Source organism: Barbus barbus (assembly GCF_936440315.1).
Source record: "Barbus barbus genome assembly, chromosome: 9".
Classification (NCBI taxonomy): domain Eukaryota; kingdom Metazoa; phylum Chordata; class Actinopteri; order Cypriniformes; family Cyprinidae; genus Barbus; species Barbus barbus.
Window position 1 is genome coordinate 10,964,375 of NC_136737.1, and position 22,422 is coordinate 10,986,796.

The 22,422-nt window shown below is 35.0% G+C and overlaps 2 protein-coding genes across 6 annotated transcripts; one reads left to right on the forward strand and one right to left on the reverse strand.

Annotated features, from left to right (window-relative positions):
• Positions 1-831: 831 nt before the first annotated feature.
• Positions 832-7,652, reverse strand: LOC306874991 (uncharacterized protein). Its single transcript, XM_079425340.1, has 3 exons — positions 7,569-7,652; positions 6,396-6,570; positions 832-3,125 (listed from the first exon to the last, which is right to left on the reverse strand). Exons 2-3 carry the CDS (start codon positions 6,448-6,450, stop codon positions 871-873), a joined length of 2,310 nt encoding a protein of 769 aa, XP_079281466.1. The 5' UTR covers positions 6,451-6,570; positions 7,569-7,652; the 3' UTR covers positions 832-870.
• Positions 7,653-13,454: 5,802 nt separating this feature from the next.
• On the forward strand, positions 13,455-18,781 carry LOC306875039 (CD48 antigen-like). Of its 5 annotated transcripts, none has more exons than XM_079425410.1 (6): positions 13,455-13,647; positions 14,482-14,820; positions 14,997-15,278; positions 15,881-15,937; positions 16,061-16,128; positions 16,371-17,596. In XM_079425410.1, exons 1-6 carry the CDS (start codon positions 13,548-13,550, stop codon positions 16,419-16,421), a joined length of 897 nt encoding a protein of 298 aa, XP_079281536.1. In that variant the 5' UTR covers positions 13,455-13,547; the 3' UTR covers positions 16,422-17,596. The 5 variants fall into 5 exon arrangements, with proteins under 5 accessions (XP_079281536.1, XP_079281535.1, XP_079281537.1 ...); XM_079425409.1 differs by having other exon boundaries at positions 13,488-13,647; positions 15,818-15,937; positions 16,371-18,781; XM_079425411.1 differs by having other exon boundaries at positions 13,488-13,647; positions 15,111-15,278; positions 15,818-15,937.
• The last annotated feature ends 3,641 nt before the right edge of the window (positions 18,782-22,422 follow it).

The window sequence follows — 22,422 nt, forward strand, 5'->3', positions numbered from 1 at the left end:
CAGAAAGCACATATTTTGTGCTCAAAATGAGCCTAAAATGCTAAATAATTAGCTTAATTTGCAGATAAGATATTTCCAAAAGTACAAACATAAACATTTCAAAATATAAAAGACTTGTGATTATTATTATTATACATTATAGGCTATATTCACAGAAAATGAAAATCACATGAAAATGCTTTTAAAAATCAAATTTAGAAAAATACTTCTTAATAAAAAAATTTAGATTGTCTGACTCTGTATTACCACAGTATAGTAAATGATTGTTTGCATCATGGGCAGTTAAGGTTTTAAATCTGTGTATTTTTGTGTTTTTGCAAAATTCCCTTTAGGGGCTCCGTAAAATCTCCAAATTTATTTTTGTCATTTGGTAATGAAATTGGATCGACTGACACCTAATTTAGGGAATTAGATTGTTAGAATGCTTATATCCCTTGTGTTTAAATAGCTCTTGTGTTTCTCTTGTGTTTTGTCAGTCATTGTCTGGTGTTAGGAGTTCTCACAACTTTCTTTATTGTTTTCCTGTCTCTTTATTAAAATTCTCCAACAATTAGATCCTTGCCACAAGTTGTTGTTTCCATTCCTGTTACAGCTTTATGATGTGGCAGACAAGATAGGGCCCAATGAAATTCATTTTATTGAAGAATATATAAAATATTTATTTGTATTGTAATAAATATTTGAATAGTATTTGTAATTCTATACAAAAAATGAGTTTGTAGATTAATATTTATATCTCCTATGTGTTCTGAAATATATGCCCTTTTGTTTTCTGAGCAAAACAGGTGTATTGATGACTTTTGATGAGGACAGAAAACTCGAAGATCAATTCAGTTTACTCAAAGTTTATTAAAAAGACACTTGAACTACTTACTGTAATTTCAGATGTGCATCTTTTTTTTTATGACAGATTAGAGAAGACAATTGAGTGAACCTCTTGCCACATAAATGACAGTGATACGGCTTCTCTCCAGTGTGGATCCTCTCATGTACTTTAAGATATACTAACCGTTTGAATGTCTTGTCACAGTGTGAACACTTATAAGGTGTTTCTCTAGTGTGAATTCTCTGGTGCATTTTCACTTCAGCATCTGTAAAAAAAGCCTTCCCACACTCAGAGCAAATATGATCCTTCACACCGCTGTGTCTTTTCTGGTGTATTTTTAAAGCATCCCGCTCACTAAAACTCTTTCCACACAAAGAACACACATGAGGCTTCTCTTGTGTATGAACATTCAGATGCCTCTTCAGGGCACTTGTCCTTAAAAAATGTTTACCACACTGGTCACAGTTATATTGTCTTTCACTAGAATGAGTACGCAGATGCATTTTAAAAACACTTGATATTCTGAAACTCTTCCCACAATGTTCACATGTGTATGGCTTCTCTCCAGTATGGATTGTCATGTGATCGTTAAGGAGTGTTTTTTGTGTAAAACTCTTCCCACACTGATCGCATGTGTGTGGCTTCTCTCCGGTATGGATTTTCATGTGTGTGTTAAGATTTCCTTTTCGTGCAAAACTCTTCCCACAATGATCACATGTGTGCGGCTTCTCTCCGGTATGGATTTTCATGTGTTTGTTAAGATTTCCTTTTAGTCTGAAGCTCTTCCTACATTGATCACATGAATGAGGCTTCTCTCCAGTGTGGATCCTCTCATGTATTCTCAGATTTTCGGACCGTTTGAATCTCTTGTCACAGTGTGAGCACTTGTAAGGTGTTTCTGTAGTGTGAACTATCAGGTGCACTTTCAGTGCACCATCTGTAAAAAAAGTCTTCCCACACTCAGAGCAAGCATGATCATTTACACCACTGTGTCTTTTCTGGTGTATCTTTAATGCACCCATTTGACTAAAACTCTTTCCACATAAATAACATACGTAAGGCTTCTCTTTTGAATGAACTTTTAGGTGGCCCTTCAGGAAATCTGCCCTGATTATTTTTGTACTGTACTGGTCAGAGTTATTTTGTTTTTCTCTAGAATGAGTACGCAGATTTATTTTACAAGTTAAACTCTTCCCGCACTGATCGTATGTGTGCGGCTTCTTTCCAGTGTGGATTTTCATGTGATCATTAAGGGATTTTTTTCGTGTGTAACTCTTCCCACACTGATCACAGGTATGCGGCTTCTCCCCAATATGGCTTTGCATGTGTTTTTTAAGGTTTCCTTTATGTCTGAAACTCTTCCCACACTGATCACATGTGTGCATCTTCTCTCCAGTGTGGATTTTAATGTGCTCTTTAAGGTTTCCTTTTTGTGAAAAACTCTTCCCACACTGATCACATGTGTGCAGCTTCTCTCCAGTGTGGACTTTCATGTGTTTGCTAACGTTTGCTTTTTGTGCGAAAGTCTTCCCACACTGATCACATGTATGCGGCTTCTCTCCAGTGTGGATATTCATGTGATCATTAAGAAGTCCTTTTAGTCTGAAGCTCTTCCCACACTGATTACATGTGTGTGGCTTCAGTCCTGTATGGATTTTCATGTGTTCTTTAAGATTTCCTTTTTGTGCAAAACCTTTTCCACATTGATCACATGTGTGCGACTTCTCTCCAGTGTGGATTTTCATGTGATCATTAAGGATTCCTTTTAGCCTGAAGCTCTTCCCACATTGATCACATGGATATGGCTTCTCTCCAGTGTGGATCCTCTCATGTCTTTTCATATATATTGACCGTTTGAATCTCTTGTCACAGTGTGAACACTTGTAAGGTGTTTCTGTAGTGTGAACTGTCTGGTGCACTTTCATCGCACCATCTGTAAAAAAAGTCTTCCCACACTCAGAGCAAGCATGATCCTTCACACCGCTGTGTCTTATCTGGTGCATTGTAAATACATTAATCTGACTAAAACTCTTTCCACATAAATTACATACATAAGGCTTATCCTTTGTATAACATTTCAGGTGGTCTTTCAGGTCATTTGAAAGCCCTTCAAGATGAAATTTTATGTGAATATCAAGACTTTGCTTGCTTGAGAAACTCTTTCCACACTGAGGGCAAGTGAAACATATTTCATCTCTTCTTTTCAATGAGGGACTTGAGGATGTTTCTTCAGTTTTTACAAGATGTTTCTCTTCCAATTCAGTCAGTTCTTCAATCTCCTTGTTCTCTTCTATCAGGTCTAAAATGAATGTAAAAAAAAACCTTCAAAATATTTCCAGCAAAGCATAAAAGAAAACCATTAAAGAGACAAATCTGAAATGAAAAAGACATGTAAACCCTGACATAATAGTAGAAAGTATGAACATTTGAATTGTGTGCATCTACCATCCAATTATTATTTTTAAATATTACAGGCACAAATTGCAATTTACATTAACCAACTTAAATGTATTTTTTTGTAAACAAACAAGTGTTGATGGCTGCAACACTCACAAAAATGTTGGGACAAGAGGCATAATAAAAGTGAAAAGATTATAGAATATCCAAGTTAAACTGTTTTGAAACAGTCCACAATAACCAGTTGAATTGGTAATAGGTGAGGGTATTGTGATTGAATGTAAAAGGGGCATTTTTTATTTGCCAGCACAGATGGGTCATGGTCAAAGTTTTATTGAGAGAATTGTCAGACCACTTCTGAGTGCTAAATTTAGATCTTTCACCATCTACCATGCATAATATTGTGAAAAGATTCAGGGAAAGAAAAAATAACTGGTAATAATTGAGGGGATCGTGATTGGGTGTAAAGGGGGATCTCAGTCGTTGCAAGCATGGGTCGTGGCTCATTATTTTGTGCCAAATTCCATGAGTGAATTGTCAGACAAATTAGAAATCTAATTTCTCAATGCAAAACTGCAAATAATTCAGGTATTTCACCATCTACCATGAATAATATTGTGAATAGATTCAGGGAACCCAGATAAATCTCAGTCTGTATAGGGAAAGGCAAGAAACCTCAATTGAATGTGTCCTCAGATGGCATTGCATGTGAAACTGTCATGCTGCGGTGTTAAATATAGCCACATGGGTTTGGGAGTACTATGGAAAACCAGTGTCACTTAACATAGTCAATCACTGCATGAAAGAGATCTCTGTTACACAAGAAGAAATCTATACATCAATTCTATGCAGACGCCAACGAGCGTCATTTCAGATCTCATCTCATCTCAGATGAGTCCATTATCAGAAAAATTTTGGATATTTTTTAAAGTGCAGTTAAATCAAAAATGTGATTTTTTTCAATTCTATTTAACCTTTATAAACTGAAGCACAAAGAAAATATTTTCAATGTTTTCACTGATTAACTTAATTGAATATAAACAAATTTTAATTTTGATGGCTGCAACACAATCCAAAAATGTTTAGACAGTGGCATGTTTACCAGTGTGTCACATCATCTTGTCCGATTCTTCTTTTCATGATGGGCTACACATTCCAATAGGAGACAGATCTGCTGGCCAGTCAGTCAAATCCTCATGTGTCTCCGAAACCATGCTGTTGTAGCACATGCAGAATGAGACCTGGCATTATTTTCCTCTAATATCCATGGACTTCCAGTGAAATATGTCATTTTGTAGGAAAATATGTATGTAAACAATCCCATTATATGCCTCTATGTCAATGGTGCTATGACACATATGAGTCACCTATGCATTTTGCATTGATGCACCCCCATACCATGGCAGACGTTTGCTTTTGCACGTCACTGATGAAAGTCTGGATGGTTCTCTTTCATCTTTAGGATTTTGATGTCCATTTTCCCCAAAAACAAGCTGAAATGTGGACTCATCTGACCACAACACACATTTCCACTGTCTTTTGGACTATTTAAGATGTCCAATTATGAAAAAATTGAGAACTCCCAGAGAACTCTTAGCATCCCTGCATAGAAGTGATGTATAGATTTCTTCTTGTGTAACAGAGATTGCATTAATTGCACGCAGCAGAGTATGTTAAGTGACGCTGATTTTCCACATTACTCCTGAGCCGATGTAGCTATATTTAACAAAGCAGCATGACAGTTTCTCATGCAATGCCATTTGAATGAATGAATGAATGAATCAGGCATTTATATAGTGCTTTATTGTGTATTGCTGTACACCCAAAGTGCTTTACACTCATATGGAGAGCTCTCTCCTCAACAACCACCACCAGTGTGCAGCATCCACCTGGATGACGCGACAGCAGCCACAGTACAACGGCACCAGTGCGCTCACCACACACCAGTCAAAGGTGGAGAGGAGAGAAAGTAATAGAGCCAATTCAGTGGATGGGGATTATTAGGATGCCATGATTGACAAGGGCCAGTGAAGGGAATTTGGCCAGAACACCGGGGTTACACCCCTACTCTTAACGAGAAGTGCCATGGGATTTTTAATGACCACAGAGAGTCAGAACCTCGGTTTAACGTCTCATCCAAAGGACAGTGCTTGCTGACAGTATAGTGTCCCCGTCACTATACTGGGGCATTAAGACCCACACAGACCACAGAGTCAACACCCCCTGCTGGCCTCACTAACAACACTTCCAGCAGCAACCTAGTTTTCCAGGAGGTCTCCCATCCAGGTACTGACCAGGCTCAACCCTGCTTAGCTTCAGTGGGTAACCAGTCTTGGGCTCAAGGGTGATATGGCTGTGCCTGACGGCTCAAAGTTCAGGCACATTCAACTGAGGTGTCCTGCTTGACCTACACATAGACCTACCAAGATTTATCTTTCCCTGAATCTTTTCACAATATTATGCATGGTAGATGGTGAAATATCAAAATTTTGCACTCAGAAGTGGTCTGACAATTCTCTCATAAAATTTGGACCATGACCCATCTGTGCTGGCAAAGACTGAGGCACCCCTTTTACATTCAATCACAATACCCTCACCTATTACCAATTCAACTGGTTATTGTGGACTGTTTCAAAACAGCTAAACTTGGATATTCTTTAATCTATGTTTCTTTCTTTTTTAAATTTTAGGTTAAAAAACGTAAAAATTATGAATGAATATGAATGGTTGGAATGTCAGCATTACCTAACTTTTGTGATGTTATTTTTAAACAACTGTTTTCAAAAAAAAACTATTGAAGATATTACTGGATCATTTTTTTTTTCTTTTTTTTTTTTACAGTATTTCCATTTAGGAGGGGTGAGTTGTGATAGGGTTAGTGACATATGCTAAAAAAACAAAAAACAGAATGAAAATAAAAAACAATGCCTTTAACCACATGCACCAGTGCGCCTCAATCCATCATATTCTTCCATGCTAAATCTGCTGAATAGCTGAGCCTCAACTCAATGTAATCAACAAAACAATGTACCACTGTAACTTGTCATTTTTTCTGTACTGCAGATTTAACTGTTATTTCACAGCTTTATGATTTTTCTAACTGCAGCTACTGAATCTGATGAACTGCTTTAATTTTTATAACTTTATTGAAGAATCAAGAACATACACCAACCTATTTTTTCTTCACTATCTTCCTGTTTTATACTGCAGGTTTCTGGATCAGTCATGTTTTCCACTTTCTTTATAAAGTCTGTCGTCACTCGTAGGCTGATGAAGATATTCCAGCATTTATCGCTGTGAGAGGAGCTGAACTGTTGGTGAATTGCTGTGTGGTTGGAGGAGCAGATCTGCCAAAATCAAAAACATAACAGTGATCAAATGCATGCTTAATTCACACACTTCAAGCATGTCTTTTGTGTTTTTCTATCCAACTATCAAAATTTAAAGTTAGGCTATTTAATTCGTTTTAAAACAAATTTACATATTTTAAGTATTTATCTTTTGTCAGTGGAATAATCTTAACATTATTAGTTTTGACATGCAGAGGCTTTTCTGACACTCCCTTTTATTAAGTCTTATCAGGGAGTAAATTTTTCATTAACCCACGGTCAAATAACTACCACACACCAGCATATGATATGAAAGTACATTTTACAACCACAGTCACTGTATTAAAAAAAAAAGATACTCAACTTGCTGTCTTTTCTAGGGACAGAAAATGCTCTTTCTTTAAAATGAAAGGGCACAACAAAGCAATATTTTAAAAATGAACAAAAGCGATCATTTAAAAACATTCTTGGGAAGATTTGAGATAATGTAAATCCACAAGTCAACTAAATATATAACACTGTTCTAGTGATTTTGGGATATTTTATTAACATATTATGCCATTACAGTTACATATGCCATATGCAGTTTACAGTGATCTGCAGACATCAGCATAAGGGGAAAATATTGCCTTGGAATAACAGAGACAGCCCTAAACCAAGCCTTACGTCATGATCATCTGAAGAAGTCTGTATTGTACACAGGCAGATTATGAGTCAAAATTATGTTACAAGAGAAGAAAGGCACTGCTGGACATGCTCTCCCCTCACAGACTACACTGGTTGTGACATAATCACCCCAAAATATCGAAACGACGATTCACACCAACCTAGAAAAACAATAAAATCCGCTCAATGATTTTCACATTAGCTTCTCCCTTACATTGCTGCTAAGCTAATGTTTATTTCCGTCAGCAGACCCCAGAAAAGACACTCAAATAACAGCAACGAGACACCTAATAAAATGCTATTTATATTCTGTTATAAATCAGTGAATGTACAAAACACCGTGAACTCACTTCACTGAGGGCCGAGTCCACGCTTTGGGGGCCTAGAAAAAGTAAGCTTTGAAAACGGGTTTAAAAGCGCAAGGTACCGTTATCATTTCCTGAAAATAAGAGACGTCATTTTGTAAACAGTGACGTCTTACGAATGCGTATTACGTGTTCTTTACAGTGACGACTGACGAGACGAGATATACATTTATTATATTTAGATATTTATTTACTTATTTTATTCCTTTCTTTTGAGTTTTGAGAAAATTTTGTTTATTTGTAATCTGTCTTTATTTGCAATTATTTCAATGATGACTGCCTGTTGATGTTAAACAAGTCATTATGATGAGCTGCATCCAATAAAATAAAATAATAATAATAATAAAAAGTATATATATATATATATATATATATATATATATATATATATATATATATATATATGTTACAGGCAGCATATCTAGGAGGAAAAAAGAACAGGCGGTCCTTAAAGGGGCAGTACACAATTAGTGCTATTTCATCTTCTAGTTCTAGTTCTGTTATCTTATATACAAACAAGCCTTTATTGAGGGTAAATTTCGTGTTCATTTTATAACTTTCAAACATATGTCATATAATTTTGCTTGATGTTGTCCATGTAAGGATATAGTAAATTTGAAAAGATGCTATGAAGCATGTTACTGTTGATTGTATAATTTTATTTTTATTTTTTTGGACTGGTATTTTCATGTTATTGATAATAACTGATTTGTGTGCAAAACAATTAGTATGGATGTACAATATGTAATCACAAATATGTAGAATTGATAAACAATAAAATAAATAAATAAATAAAACACTTAGCAGCAAATATGATAATTGTATTTGTTTAGTTTAACGTCATGTGACCATGAACATCAGAGAACCAAACATAGCTAACATCCCTGCTTTAACATGTGAGGCATGAATGCAAAGATCAAATTAAACTAGAAACTGCTACTTTGTGAAGACTATGGAAGCTCGATTACTTTCTGCCACTGAATAAAAAAAAAATAATCAAAATAAAAAAGTAAAGGTAAAAAGGCAAGTTTTTTTATCTCACAATTCTGTTTTGTTTTGTTTTTTTCTCAGAACTTGTTCATTTATATCTCACAATTCTAAATTTATAACACAAAATTGTGTGTTCACATAGCTATCTTGCAGTTCTGAGGAAAAGAGAATTACAAGATTAAAAAAACTAACAAATCTGAGAAAAAGTCAGAGCATGCAGCCTATTTCATGCAGTTATGTTGATGTTTAATGCAGTGTTGCTCAAATAAAAATTATTTTGTCATGACAAAGTTTCTAAGAAGAATCTTTCATAGTTTACTAAATGTTTCAGTGCAAACAAGTTCAAGTCATATTCTAAATATGCCACTATGTATAATGCATAATAGTAATTTGACTGATATATAACTGAGCTTGACCCTGCATTACTTTCACCTGTGAAATACAATTTTAGGCTTGTTTTACCCTGCGTTCCATTCGGAAGGGCTCATCCCTATGCCCTAATCCCTTCAAAGGGTTTACCCTCCGGAGTGAGAGCTTCGAAGGGTTGAAGGGTGTAGGGGACCAAACAACTGTTTCTTGAAGTGCCCTTCCGTGTCATTATATGGACGCGTCATCATGCAAAGAATCAGCGCGAAGGATCATGGGGGCCCGAAGTGTCCATCAGTTGTACCCTTCAAAATCCTTCATTCTGAAGGGCCCTTTGAAGTGGCTAATTCTGAGCACTTTGGTTTGGAACGACAATTTAATATGGCAGCCATGATTGTTTTCACTCCGAAGTGCCCTTCGGAGGACGATACATCCCATTTGGAACACACCGTCAGGCTTGTATTAGCTCATCTAGTAGGTAATGTGTTACAGACACCAGAGGGAGCCACAAAATAGCTAATTTCAAGCGTAGACAGGGTAGATTTATCAAATTAAATGGATAGTTTGATAATAATAGATTCTTTGCAAGTCTTTGTCTCCTAATGTTCTTTGATGCAGCTTTATTTTTCAATATTTAACTGAATTGCAGTGTGTATGTGTGTGTGAGTGTGGAAATGTTATTGAAGTCATTAACCTAGGGGTCTTAGTTCAACGTGGCTTATTCTCCTGTGTAATAGCACATGAGAAATTGTGCACTGTATGTAAAGCTGAATGTTATAATGAGAACAGCTGTGTGAACGATCAGCATGAATTTCGGATGTTCTAATGTGATTTTCTGAAGTTTCTCTCATCTTTGTCTGTTCCTGTTTGTCCTGAATGGTATTTAACTGATAATTGCATTTATTTGTAGTTAATTAAAGAGAAGAACATCATGATGACATGTGAAGTGGGACATTTAAGCTAAGTGTTAGTATTTGAAATTGAAATTTGAAAAAATGGCTGTAGTAGTGCCCTATTTGAAGGTATAGGGGCCAATTTCGGAGACAGCCTCTGTTGTCTGAATCTGTGATCCGATTGGGCGTCTTTGCTGTGGTGGGCGTGGCTATTGTTGCTGCAGTAGTTATAACATCACATCTGGGTAAGTTCAGTAAAACAAGACATAAAAAGACACCAGGGGGCGATGTTTTCAAATCTACCAAAAAGACATTAAAGAGATAGTTCACCCAAAAATGAAAATTCTCACCCTCATGTTGTTCTACTTTTGTATATTGTAAATAATATGTTATGACTAAATAATAATAAATAATTAATAAATAATAAAACAATAAATAATATGTGAATAAACAACGTCTCATTGCAAAAATATTCAGCAGCTCACAGATATTTTCCCTTTACCTTCACTTTTATTTTCCCTCCTGACTGCAATACACAATGCACAGAGTCCATCTTATGAAATTTAGACTGTAGGAGCCTCATCACTCCCTCACAGATTTGTTTTAAATTTGTTTAAATTTAAATATGGTTTTCTCCCTTAACAAGGACTGTAATACTTCCCTGGGCACCTATCTGATATTAGCACGAAGAGTACTTTGGTCTCTTGTGCATTATTCTTATTTGAACTGTAATTTTAGATGTTCTGGGAAATACCCTGCCCCCACAGACCATCTGTTTGTACTGTACACAAACAGCAGGTGGGCCATTGTATTGTATTGTGTTTGATTTTATATATATATAAATTAAGACGAAAAAGAGATTGGAGTTTGAAGAAAATGTGAATAATAAAATGCCACTTCTAAGAAATTTAAAATTATTTATTTTTACTCATTTTGATTTCAGAAGTTAAGCTTTAGTGCAAGATCTAAAAGTGTGTAAAATATTTCATCTTTTAAATTTAAAACCAACAGTTTCCCTATGATTTGATTTCATTGGTGTCAGCAGTGTTAAAATTGAGTTAAAGTTGTGAAATGTTCATTTTTGGAGAATGATTAAATTATGTGATGGCATTATGTTTTTATGTTTTTTTTTTTTTTTTTTGGTTGACGTGACATGACTTGACCAGAATTGTTAAAAGAGTTGGTTTCAGCGGATGTGGGGTGTAAACAAGCGAAAGGGGCGATGCAAACACTCTCACAACCCACAGACATGGGTTTTCCATTCTCATAAAGAAAAGCAATGCTTATTCACATTCACTACGAATCAAGCATCATATCATTTAGATGTCTTTGTTATTTTATATACAAATATAATACCTTGGAAAGTACCTAAGTTAAATTATAGACTTAATAATGAGTAAACAGACAGGAAAGAAAAATGTAAATATACAGAGATGGTAGTGAGAAAGACTATGTACCACTGTTGATGCGTCAGACTGTTTTAAAAATTCAACATGAAATGCAGGAAACATGCTATTCCAGATCATGTTTCATCAGCAGAGACTCACTGGCTGCTTCATGATCTGAGTCTTATGACACTTTATGTGTCAGCAGATTTATATGCAATTAACCCTCAGCTTTAGAATAATCATATGCATCAAAAATAGACACTGCACAATTTACTGTAAACTGTTATGCATTTATGGTGATGTGGACAAAATAGTTTATCTGTTTATATCAGCATGGAGCCATGTTACTGGTATTAAGATGCTTTTCTCGGACATTCATCTGTTAATAAACATTCCAAACGTCAGAGTTATATTTTCAAAGAGACCAGTGAGAGTAATATTAATATATGTTTATCTTATTTTTTAATATTTGATTTATAGATAATATTCACTAACTATGCTGTTCATTTTTGCTTGTAGATTAGTTGCTCATCAGTACATGCTGATCTTTCATATGGCTGCAACAAATAAGAATAAACTAGTTTTAAAGAGGCAAAGCAGTGTGATGAAATCAACACACCTTCATGCAAATAAAGTTCATAGTAGAAATGCAAATGCTTTGAAAATGCAAATACTCTCATGTCTATTATGGAAAGTTGGACAGTTTTTATTGCATATATGTAATGCTGTTGTTCTGCACAGAACCTGAGTTCTGAGTTTTTGCTTTGCTTTGCTTTGTTTTGGAAAGCACATGAGGTTGGTTTTGCACTGTGACACACTTTCCAGTTCTGTTTATGAGTAAAAGCAAGATGCGTTGTGGTCTGTGAAGGCTATTGGCTAAAGTCTATTGATTGCATGTGGTAGGTGTGTTGCAAGCTCTTGCGTGTGTGTGGGTGGGTGGGTTGGTGGTTTGGGTGAAGGGCATCTTGTCCCTTAACGTCACCTTACAGCAAACAAACGTTTCGAGTTCAAATATAACAGTCATCTGAGGCCAAATCAGTTTTGTAGGTCATGATGTTCATCTTTAACGCAGAATTAACTGAAATGGTTTCATTTTGTTCAAACCCTCATTAAAGCACTAAATACTATTACATTAACTTAACCAGAAACAAGAAATGCAACAAGGGGAATTTTTAAAAAGCTTAAGGAAATTTATATCTATATTTTTCCTCTGGACCACTGTTCTCCACATATTTTATTATTATTATTATTATATATTTTTTTTTTAGTTAATTGATTTATATCTAGTTATCTTCTATATCTCAAAATGATTTAGAATAAACATCAGATACATCATGAGGTACGTGATTAAGGCTATAACTTTAATCTGAGTTTCATGAATTTAAAATTTTCAATATGTCATGATTATAGCAAAGAGGAGTAAAGCTGCAGAAGATATCAGCTTAAATCAATTAGGCTACCAAGTATGTGAAAAAAAAGCCTTGTGTGTTTGTAAAGGTATGAGATTCACAATATCCAACATATTTGCATATGTTGGCTTAATGCAAAGAAAAGAATAAGGAGGTTAGTTCACAGATAATGTTTTGCATATAAACCCTTTCCCTTGGAAAATAAACTTGTTAAGCAACTTTTCACTCCATATCCAGCACTGTGTCAATTTCCACCATATCTAAAATATTTTTTTTTTTGTGATTAATAGCATTTGTGGTGGCTGACTCCAACATTAATAGGCCTATTAACTGGAGTTAGCCAATACACACATTTTCGTATTCTTTTTTATTTTACAATGTCGGGGACACAAAAACCATATATTCTGTTCTTGTTGATATTCTGCTCTTCATTTTATTAAAATAGTTATATTTACCTCACCTTTTTTTTGTTACACACACCACACTTTCTCATGTTTCATCTTAACGTTTACACGCACACCAAAAAACCGGAAAAACAGGAATGCTGCGTTCTTGGATTTCTAACTTTAATTTCTCAAATAACTATTTCTTCTAATCGCGTAATAAACACGGCGTTCGCGTTTAAAGATGTGTCAGAACGCGCCTTTCCTCAGAAACCTTAGAATAAAACGCAGGACTTCAAAAACAAACAAAAATTCACTGCAAACGCAAATGATGATTGTGTATAAGCAAGCATTGTGCTGAGCTTCCATTAAACGTAGGCTATTAAATGAAAAAAGCCAAGGCAAATAGTCTGGCTATGTGATACCTATTTAATTATTTCTCAGACTAGAACTGCCAACCCACAATCAACGGAGCATTGAGACACCGCCTTTTGTAGTAGCTATAGGTTTCGTCTAGAAGAGCCCTCTGAATATTATGTTCAGAAATGTCTCGTTTTATGGTTTCGGACTGTTTTGGCTTTTAACGAATATGGTGTTTCATGCATTTTTCTGTTTTTGTCTGTGGCTTTTGGGAGGTAAGTTATGTTTATATTGCTTCACTTCTTCCCCTAAACAATCAAACTATTCCAGCATGTTCTAACAGTTTGAATAGAAACATGAAGCTTGTTAAAATATGTAAACTAAAACGTCATCTTCTGTGAATGTTCGCCTATAGGGATTGAAAACTCAAAACCCAGGAATGTTAAAATAATAAATCTAATGTGCAGTTCACAGCATTTTAAAAGATGTAGGCTACAGTTTGTCAAAATAGGCTGTAGGCTATTAAACTAAATCTACAGCCTACATACGATTTACTCACTTAGTTTTTAGCTATTTGCTCTCCGTCATGTGTTTCCAAACCTGTATGACTTGTATGTGGAATAGATAGCAAAACAAGGTATTTTGCTGTTTCCTCTTTTTTTAAAACATTCGCAAACATGAAAAATACAGTAGCACAAAAGAGAATAAACCCATATTTGGCAACTAGTGAAAAGCTTCATCATTTATTCACCTGTATGTTCTTTATCTGCGGAAACACAAAGAAGATATTCTGAAGAACAGTAGGGTCCAAACAACAAGTGACTTTCACTGTATTGACAAAGAAAACACAGATTATCTTCTTTGGTGCTCCACAGATGGAAATCAGTCATACAGGTTTGGAATGACATGAGGGTGAGTAAACGATGACAGAAGCTTTATTTTAGCAGAACTGTCCCTATCCCCAAGCTTGATATTTTTGTTCTATTTTTTTCATACTTATAAATTTGTATGTTACAGACATTGTGATGGAGTTTTTCTTTTCTTTTTTTTTTCAAATAAACTCTGAAAGATACCTAAAATTATAATCTGTGCTGATTCTTTTCTTCCAGGTGTGTCTGATGCTTATACAGATGAAACAGTGATGATATCAGTGATGGAGGGAGATTCTGTCGTTTTAAACACTGATGTTACTGAAATACAGAAAGATGATCATATACTGTGGTCATTTAGACTTAACAGTTCAGAGACTCGTATCGCTGAAATCTATAAACAGATCATCTCTATATATGATAATAAAGAGAATGAGAGATTCAGAGACAGACTACAGATAGATGAGCAGACAGGATCTCTGACCATCACAAACATCAACAAATTACACTCTGGACTTTATAAACTGCAGATCATCAGTGGAGTGATCAAACACATGAGCTTCAGTATTTCTGTCTATGGTGAGTAAACTGAATAAATCATACAGAAAGAGTTTTTAATTTTAAAGTAAATGCAAAACTGACCATCTGGAAGTGCACCGATATTTATTGATCTATGAGGACTGACAGTCTTTATAGACAACATTTTTGCAGGAACTGATTTTTCCTGACATGTTTTTCTTTAATGTTTTTTTTAGGTAGCCTGCCTGCTCCTTTCATTATCAGAGATTCTTTACAAAATTCAGAGTCCAGATGTTCATTGTTGTGTTCAGTGTTGAATGTGAGTGATGTGACTCTCTCCTGGTTCAAAGGAAACAGTTTATTGTCCAGCATCAGTGTGTCTGATCTCAGCATCAGTCTCTCTCTACCTCTGGAGGTGGAATATCAGGATAAAAACACTTACAGCTGTGTGCTCAACAATCCCATCAGAAACCAGACCACACATCTGGACATCAGTCAACTCTGTCAGACAAGTCCAGGTATGTCAGTATTATATTCACACTGGGCATATTTGCTGTTGTCCGAATCTGATCGTTCCTGGCCATCCCTTTACATATATTTCTTGAAAATTATGTTGTTAATGGATGAAACACACGCGCGTTACTTTACTTCCTGAACAAGTATAGTAAAGTGGTGTGCTTTTTTCATGCTTCTTCGAACTAAACTGCCAGTATTAACCCCCCTCCCCAGAGCTTATCACTGAATGCGTTGACCATGTTAATAATGTCATCCTGGTTTATTTCTAAAATGTTTTATAGTAGCTGAACTCACTGCTTTTAGGGGATTTTGAGACTGGTTTACCCAAGCATATCATGTTCATTTGATTGTTGACAGTTTGGAGGAGAACACTAAACAATATTTAGAATAACGTTTTGTTTAATCTAGTTAATCATAGAAATGTTTGACAGATTAATGAAAACAATTGGTAATTGCATTCAGTAAGATATTTATACCGTTTTTCATCTTTGTTGAGACTCTCATACTGTAGTGTAATGACTTTGTGTTTTATTCATTGCAGAATCCAACCAAACTTTAGTTCTCATTGTTGTATTTCTGCTGCTGTTGCTCCTTGTGGTCACAGTTGCAGTCGTGTTGATGTTTTGTCGCCGAAGAAAATACACAGAAGCAAAACAAGATGGCAAGTATTACGTTAAATATATTTTGTGCAAATGTAGTGCTCAGAAGTGCCTGCAAATCTTGTAAACACCATTTAAGTTTCATAACTTTTTTTTTATTTATTTTACAAATTATTATCAAACAGCTCAGGACAATGAAGAAGAGGTTGAGTATACAGATGCAATCTTTATTCCACACAAAGCTCTGGATGCTGTAAGATACTTTTGTTATTCTCTGTACTGTATCTCGTTGCTTATAGAAACCTTGCTAAGTTTGTATGTTTTTTGTGTGTCTACTTATGGCTGTTTATAAATACATAAATTAACACTCACAGTGACATTGCACTTTTTTATTATAGATATTATTTGTTACTTTGATTCTCTGAATTTGTTCTTTAAGCATGTGTACAATCAGCTCTGTTCTCGACTTCCTGATTCATGTCTGTTTCCGTGCAGGAGCCTAATGGATGCGATCAGACGGTGTATTCAGAAGTGGCTTTGAGATGATGATCATATAGACTGCATTATCATACATCTCAGTTTGTTACAGGACAGAGCATGTTGAGGTGTATGCTCCTCAAAACCTCAAAACTACTGATTCTAGCTAAGTTTGAACTGAAGTGACTGAATTTCAGCATTTTATTTTAAGTCATTTCTAAACAATTTGATCTTTATTAACAAAGAGCTCATATCTGGAACACACACAACTGATAAAAGGATATACCACTTCTTTCAGGGATTTTCAGGGACTCATATATGTACAATAAGACCTCATGTGTTCAGTACTGTAGGATGCTTGCATAGTCACTGTGCTAATGGCTCCCTCTGCTGACTCTTTATGAGACTTTCAGGAATCAATGTTATAACGGGTTTGGCTCTTTGCTGTTAGATAACCAACTTTGGGACAAAAATCATCTTTCAAAACTATGGAATAAGTGCCTTTGTATCTGGGAACACTCCTGCTCTCAAGATAAGACCATTATCACAAGTCATTTTTAATTTATTGCTGCTTGCCAGTATTTGTAAAATATCAGTTCAAGATAGTAATCTCAGATTCTTTAGATTATTAATGTCATTTATCAATATAGTGTAATCTGTGTAACAATTTACACATTAAATATTGTAATTTAATGTAATCGACAAGCAAGAAGTTTCTACTATGTGTATTCAGCAAGTAGTGAATGCTTCAGTCCAGGTACTAAATGTGATGCATTTGAAGTTTTTATTTTTCTGAAGAAAGGTGTCACAATGTAAAACATAGTAAATAGGGCACTATTCAACAAAATATGTTTTGCAATTGTTATCAGTATTATCCATGTCTGTGTAATGTGTTTGATTTATGGACACCAGGTGCAGCTCTTGACAAAATGTCAGTAATATTTGAATGAATATCTCTAGTTTTGGAGTCAATGTAATCCGACAAACGCCAGTTTAGGTGATTTAATGTGACTGATGATTTAAGCTTCATCTTTATTCAAATTGTTTGAATGTAGTAAACTTAGAAATGCACTGAAGTCTATAGCTGCCTGTTACCTTTTTTCTTTTTCTTTTTTTGCTTCGCTTAAGCAGGTTATTCTTTTTCGCTTAAGCAGGTTATTCTTTTGTACTTGATATTTTTAGGCTGTAGAAGTGGTTTGTGTATTTACTGAACAAGCATTATTAAACATTATCGCTGCACTGATCATGTTTGTCTCTTTGTCAGATGTAGAGGATTGCCCAGTGCTATGTTCAATGAAATTCATGTAAGCTTATATTGTTTTCAATCATAATATTGAATTTTGTTGTTTGTATCTTACACTACTGACAGTGTGGTTAACGCTATAGGTTTCACAGGATGTGAATTGTGTTTGTAAGTGAGATATGGGGGAGAGCATTGCATGTGCGAAACATCATAATCCTAACATCATAAATAAGTTTTTAATGGACTTCCTCTCTTAGCTCAATGTACAATATGTGGTTCTGCGAGTAAAACTGATAAGAAAATACTTATAATTTATATATATATTGTGCTCATATGTTAAGAAAAATAAGTGTGTAGATAGATATTTTAGAAAATAGATAAAAAACGAAATTATAAAATTGTTATGCATATATATATTAGAATGGTTCCGTTTGATTAAACATGTTAAGAAAAATGTTTTAAAATTTAAATGTGTTTTTATTTGAGTGGTTAACTGATTGAACAATCTATTCATGAATTCATTCATGAATATCAGTTAGACATTACGCAACTGAATTGCGATGTCTGGTTTTAAAGATGTGAAATGCCTTGGTGGAAAATGTTGAACTCTTAATGAGGTCAGCTCAGTGCGTGTGGTTATTGCACTGGGTAAATGCACAAAGCATAATTCAGTGTGTTTGTGGGGGTGTTAAATATGCGGTTTTGTCACATCCACAAGTGAATGTTATAAAGTGCATCCAGCCATCATAAAAGTAGCCCACTCCACATGGCTTGATGAAGGCTTTCTGAAGTGACTCGAAGTGTTTGTGTAAGAAAAATATCCATATTTAAAAGTTTATAAACCATAATCTCTTGCTTCCGCTATATCTATCGTATGCATGTTCACACAACACAAACGCAAAATGATGATTGTGTATAAGCAAGTGTTTTTCTGGGCTTCACTTAAACACATTAAACAGAGGGTAGAACTGTATGTGCCTTTTATTTCAGTCAAATATTTTATTCAGTCAAATATCTAATTCATTATTTGGTATTTGTGCCAGCTTCCTACTGAAGAAGTAGTTTAATAATAATTAAAAAAAAGTCAATTGAGTCAATTCTTTTTGTGAATAACTTTTTATACTTAATTTCTTTTTGTGATGACAGTCCATACTTAAACTCATCATAGTAAAATGGTGTTTATTGTGTGTGTGTCTGTGTGTATTTATTTTCAGACTAGTTGGTGCTAATATTTTGGCTGTTAGCTGTAAGGTGAGCTAGTTCATGGCTCTGGGTTAGCTGTAACAGCAAGACTCAGGGTTAGCTTTAACATCAATGAAACATCTGATCATATAACTAACTCCAAGCACATTTTTTTTGTTTTATTCATATGTTTTCTTTGAATTTCAATATGCCTGCGTGTCTCTCAATGTTTAAGTGATCAAGTTCAATTTTATTATGGCCAGTTACTATGACTGACACTAACAAACATGATTAAACACATATGCATGTTAATCAGTTTTATTATCACAGACACACACACACACACACACACACACACACATATGTTGGTTTTTGTGGTTTATGGGGACTCTCCATAGGCGTAATGGTTTTTATACTGAACGAACTGTGTGTGCTATTGCCCTACACCAACCCTACACCTAAACTTAGCCCTCACAGGAGACTTTGTGCATTTTTAGATTTCAAAAAAGCACCATTTAGTATGTTTTTTTTAAGCCTTTTGAATTACGGGGACATAGGCAGTGTCCTCATAAACCTCCTTCATATTATAATACCTCTGTCATACCCATGTCATTATACAAATTAGTGTCCTCGTAAACCACATAAACACACACACACACACACACACACACACACACACTAATCCTAACCAATTATGTTGAAAAGTCAAAATTAATTTTTTGGTCATTATCCCTATTGCATAATGTTACATCACCCCAGGGCATGTTACAACTAACCAGACTATGTGGTGAATGATAACAGCTATGCCATTTAATAGCAGACACTTAACTAGTTTGAATCACATTTTGAACGCACTGGCTTAAAAGAACTCCAAGATACAAACAGAAATGTCAAAAATGTTACAACCAGTCCCCAGTCTTCCGCTAAAAAAAAAAAAAAACCATTCATGCAACAGCACCAAAGAGACCCATATTTAACCAAGAAACCCATATTTAACAACTAATGAAATGATGACTGGATATAAGGGTGAAGTCAAGTTTTCCAGTGAAAAAAGGTCTCAATTTACCCAAATTCTCCCATATTTTTAATATTAGTTGTGATATATATATATATATATTTCAATTAAACTGAACTGAGCTGGATGGTAACATCGCTGTTTTCTACAGAACTGCTTTATAGATGAATTTAACTCATTTCATAATTGATGAAATTCACACAGTTATTAAACTGAAGTGATTTAACAATGAACTGACTTTAACTGAAACTGTCTACTGTCCTCGTCTAGAGCTTGGTAGAAATCTCATTGGGCCCTCTCTCTTTCGACGAGCTCATGGAATCGTCCTAACCTTCTACCTTCATTCAACACCCCTGCTGACACGCCAGTAACTTTAATCAAGCACTCCTTCACTGAATCCATACTTGCAACAGTCCCAACAGTCCTGAATCCATCCTTGAATCAGATCTAAAGCCCACCAGCTAGTAAGTGTGAAGTCTGCATCTATAAGGAAATCTTTTCTGTCATCATTTATTCACCCTCATGTCATTCATGCGACGTTCTTCTTATGCGAATCACAAAAGCAGACATTTAGAAGAATATTGTGGTCCAAACAACACTGAATTTTACTGTGATTTTTTGGACTGAAGCTGCCAACCCACAGTCAGTGAAAGTGCATCAGCGAATGAGACACCGCCTCTTTGTAGAAGGTTTTCACAACGTGAAACGCTTTTTGATTGTTACTTTCAGACATGTGGCGGGTGTTTCATGCTTTTCTCTGTTTTTGGCTCTTAGATGGTAAGTTATACATATATTTTTTATATTTCTTGTAATACAGGCAGACTATTCCAGTATCTAACAGTCTTAATGGAAACAGGAATGCTTATAAAAGCGTAAAAGGTGCTTCATCTTTATTGAATTTCTGAATAGGGTTTGAAAAATTTGATCCTGGAATATTAAAGGACCAGTTCGCACAATGAAATTACTTAAGTGCAGTTTACAGTATTTTAAAATAAAAAGATGTACATTTTGCCAAATTATATAAACCTTAATGGAATATCCGATCAATTTAAAAGTATAATTTTTAGCCAAAAATGTAAATTGTCATCATGTACTCTCCCTCGTGTGTTTCCAAACCTGAATGACTTGTTTGTGGAATACAAAAGAACATGTTTTGCACTTCCATGTTTTTTAACATGTAACAAAAGTGATACAGTAGAACCAAAAAATAATATCCATATTCAACAATGAGGGTGAAAAAAACAATTGTAAGTGTGAGTTCTTTAGTTTTGGTATAGTTAAAAAAATCATTAATTCACCCTCACGTCTTTTATGTTGTGATGAACTTTTTTCTGCGGAACACAGATATTCTGAGTGGCGTCTAAACAACATTGACTCACAAAAATAAAATTAAAATTAAAATGTATCCTCGTGTGTGCTCCACAGAATAAAGACAGTCATACAAGTTTGGAATAAAATGTGGGTGATAAAATGATGACAGAAGCTTCATTTTAGGTGAACGAACCCTTAAAATGATTTTTTTATTATGGTGCTGCTTATTGTGTAAACCAGTTATGTAATAATGCAGCTTGATACTTTTGCTCTATATTTAGATTTTTTTGTACATAAAGTCTAACATTTTTAAAATTCTAAAAGTTTTATTTTTTCAGATAAACTCCGAAAGATACCTAAGATGATAATCTGTGCTGATTCTTTTCTTCCAGGTGTGTCTGATGTTTATACAGATGAAACAGTGATGATATCAGTGATGGAGGGAGATTCTGTCATTTTAAACACTGATGTTACTGAACTACAGAGAGATGATCATATACTGTGGTCATTTAGACTTAACAGTTCAGAGACTCGTATCGCTGAAATCTATAAACAGATCATCTCTATATATGATAATAAAGAGAATGAGAGATTCAGAGACAGACTACAGATAGATGAGCAGACAGGATCTCTGACCATCACAAACATCAACAAATTACACTCTGGACTTTATAAACTACAGATCATCAATAGAGTGATCAAACACATGAGCTTCAGTATTGCTGTCTATGGTGAGTAAACTGAATAAATCATACTAAAAGAGTTTTTAATTTTAAAGTAAATGCAAAACTGACCATCTGGAAGCACATTGTTATTGATCTATGATGATAGACAATCTTTAAAGACATCTTTATCAATAATTAACTGTTCCTGTTTTTCTTTCATGATTTTAGGCATTCTGCCTGTTCCTGTCATTATCAGAGAATCCTCACAAACTTTTTCATCATTATCAGGATCTTCAGTGTCCAGATGTTCACTGCTGTGTTCAGTGTTGAATGTGAGTCATGTGACTCTCTCCTGGTACAAAGGAAACAGTTTATTGTCCAGCATCAGTGTGTCTGATCTCAGCATCAGTCTCTCTCTTCCTCTGGAGGTGGAATATCAGGATAAAAACACCTACAGCTGTGTGCTCAACAATCCCATCAGAAACCAGACCAAACATCTGGACATCACTCAACTTTGTCAGACACCTTCAGGTATGTCAGTATTATATTCACACTGAATCTGTCTGAATCTGATTGTTCCCTGCAGTGCCCCTTCAATTTCAATGATCAGTTTGGTGGTATAATGTGCAGCAGTAGCTTAATGACTCTTTATGT

Excerpts from the sequence above, each read along its gene's own strand:
- LOC306874991 (XM_079425340.1), bottom strand. The coding sequence starts at position 6,450 with ATGACTGATCCAGAAACCTGCAGTATAAAACAGGAAGATAGTGAAGAA. Across the intron at positions 3,126-6,395 it reads AGATAGTGAAGAAAAAATAG|ACCTGATAGAAGAGAACAAG; the intron begins GTTGGTGTATGT and ends CATTCATTTTAG.
- LOC306875039 (XM_079425409.1), top strand. The coding sequence starts at position 13,548 with ATGTTCAGAAATGTCTCGTTTTATGGTTTCGGACTGTTTTGGCTTTTA. Across the intron at positions 14,821-14,996 it reads CTTCAGTATTTCTGTCTATG|GTAGCCTGCCTGCTCCTTTC; the intron begins GTGAGTAAACTG and ends TGTTTTTTTTAG. Across the intron at positions 15,279-15,817 it reads ACTCTGTCAGACAAGTCCAG|AATCCAACCAAACTTTAGTT; the intron begins GTATGTCAGTAT and ends TATTCATTGCAG.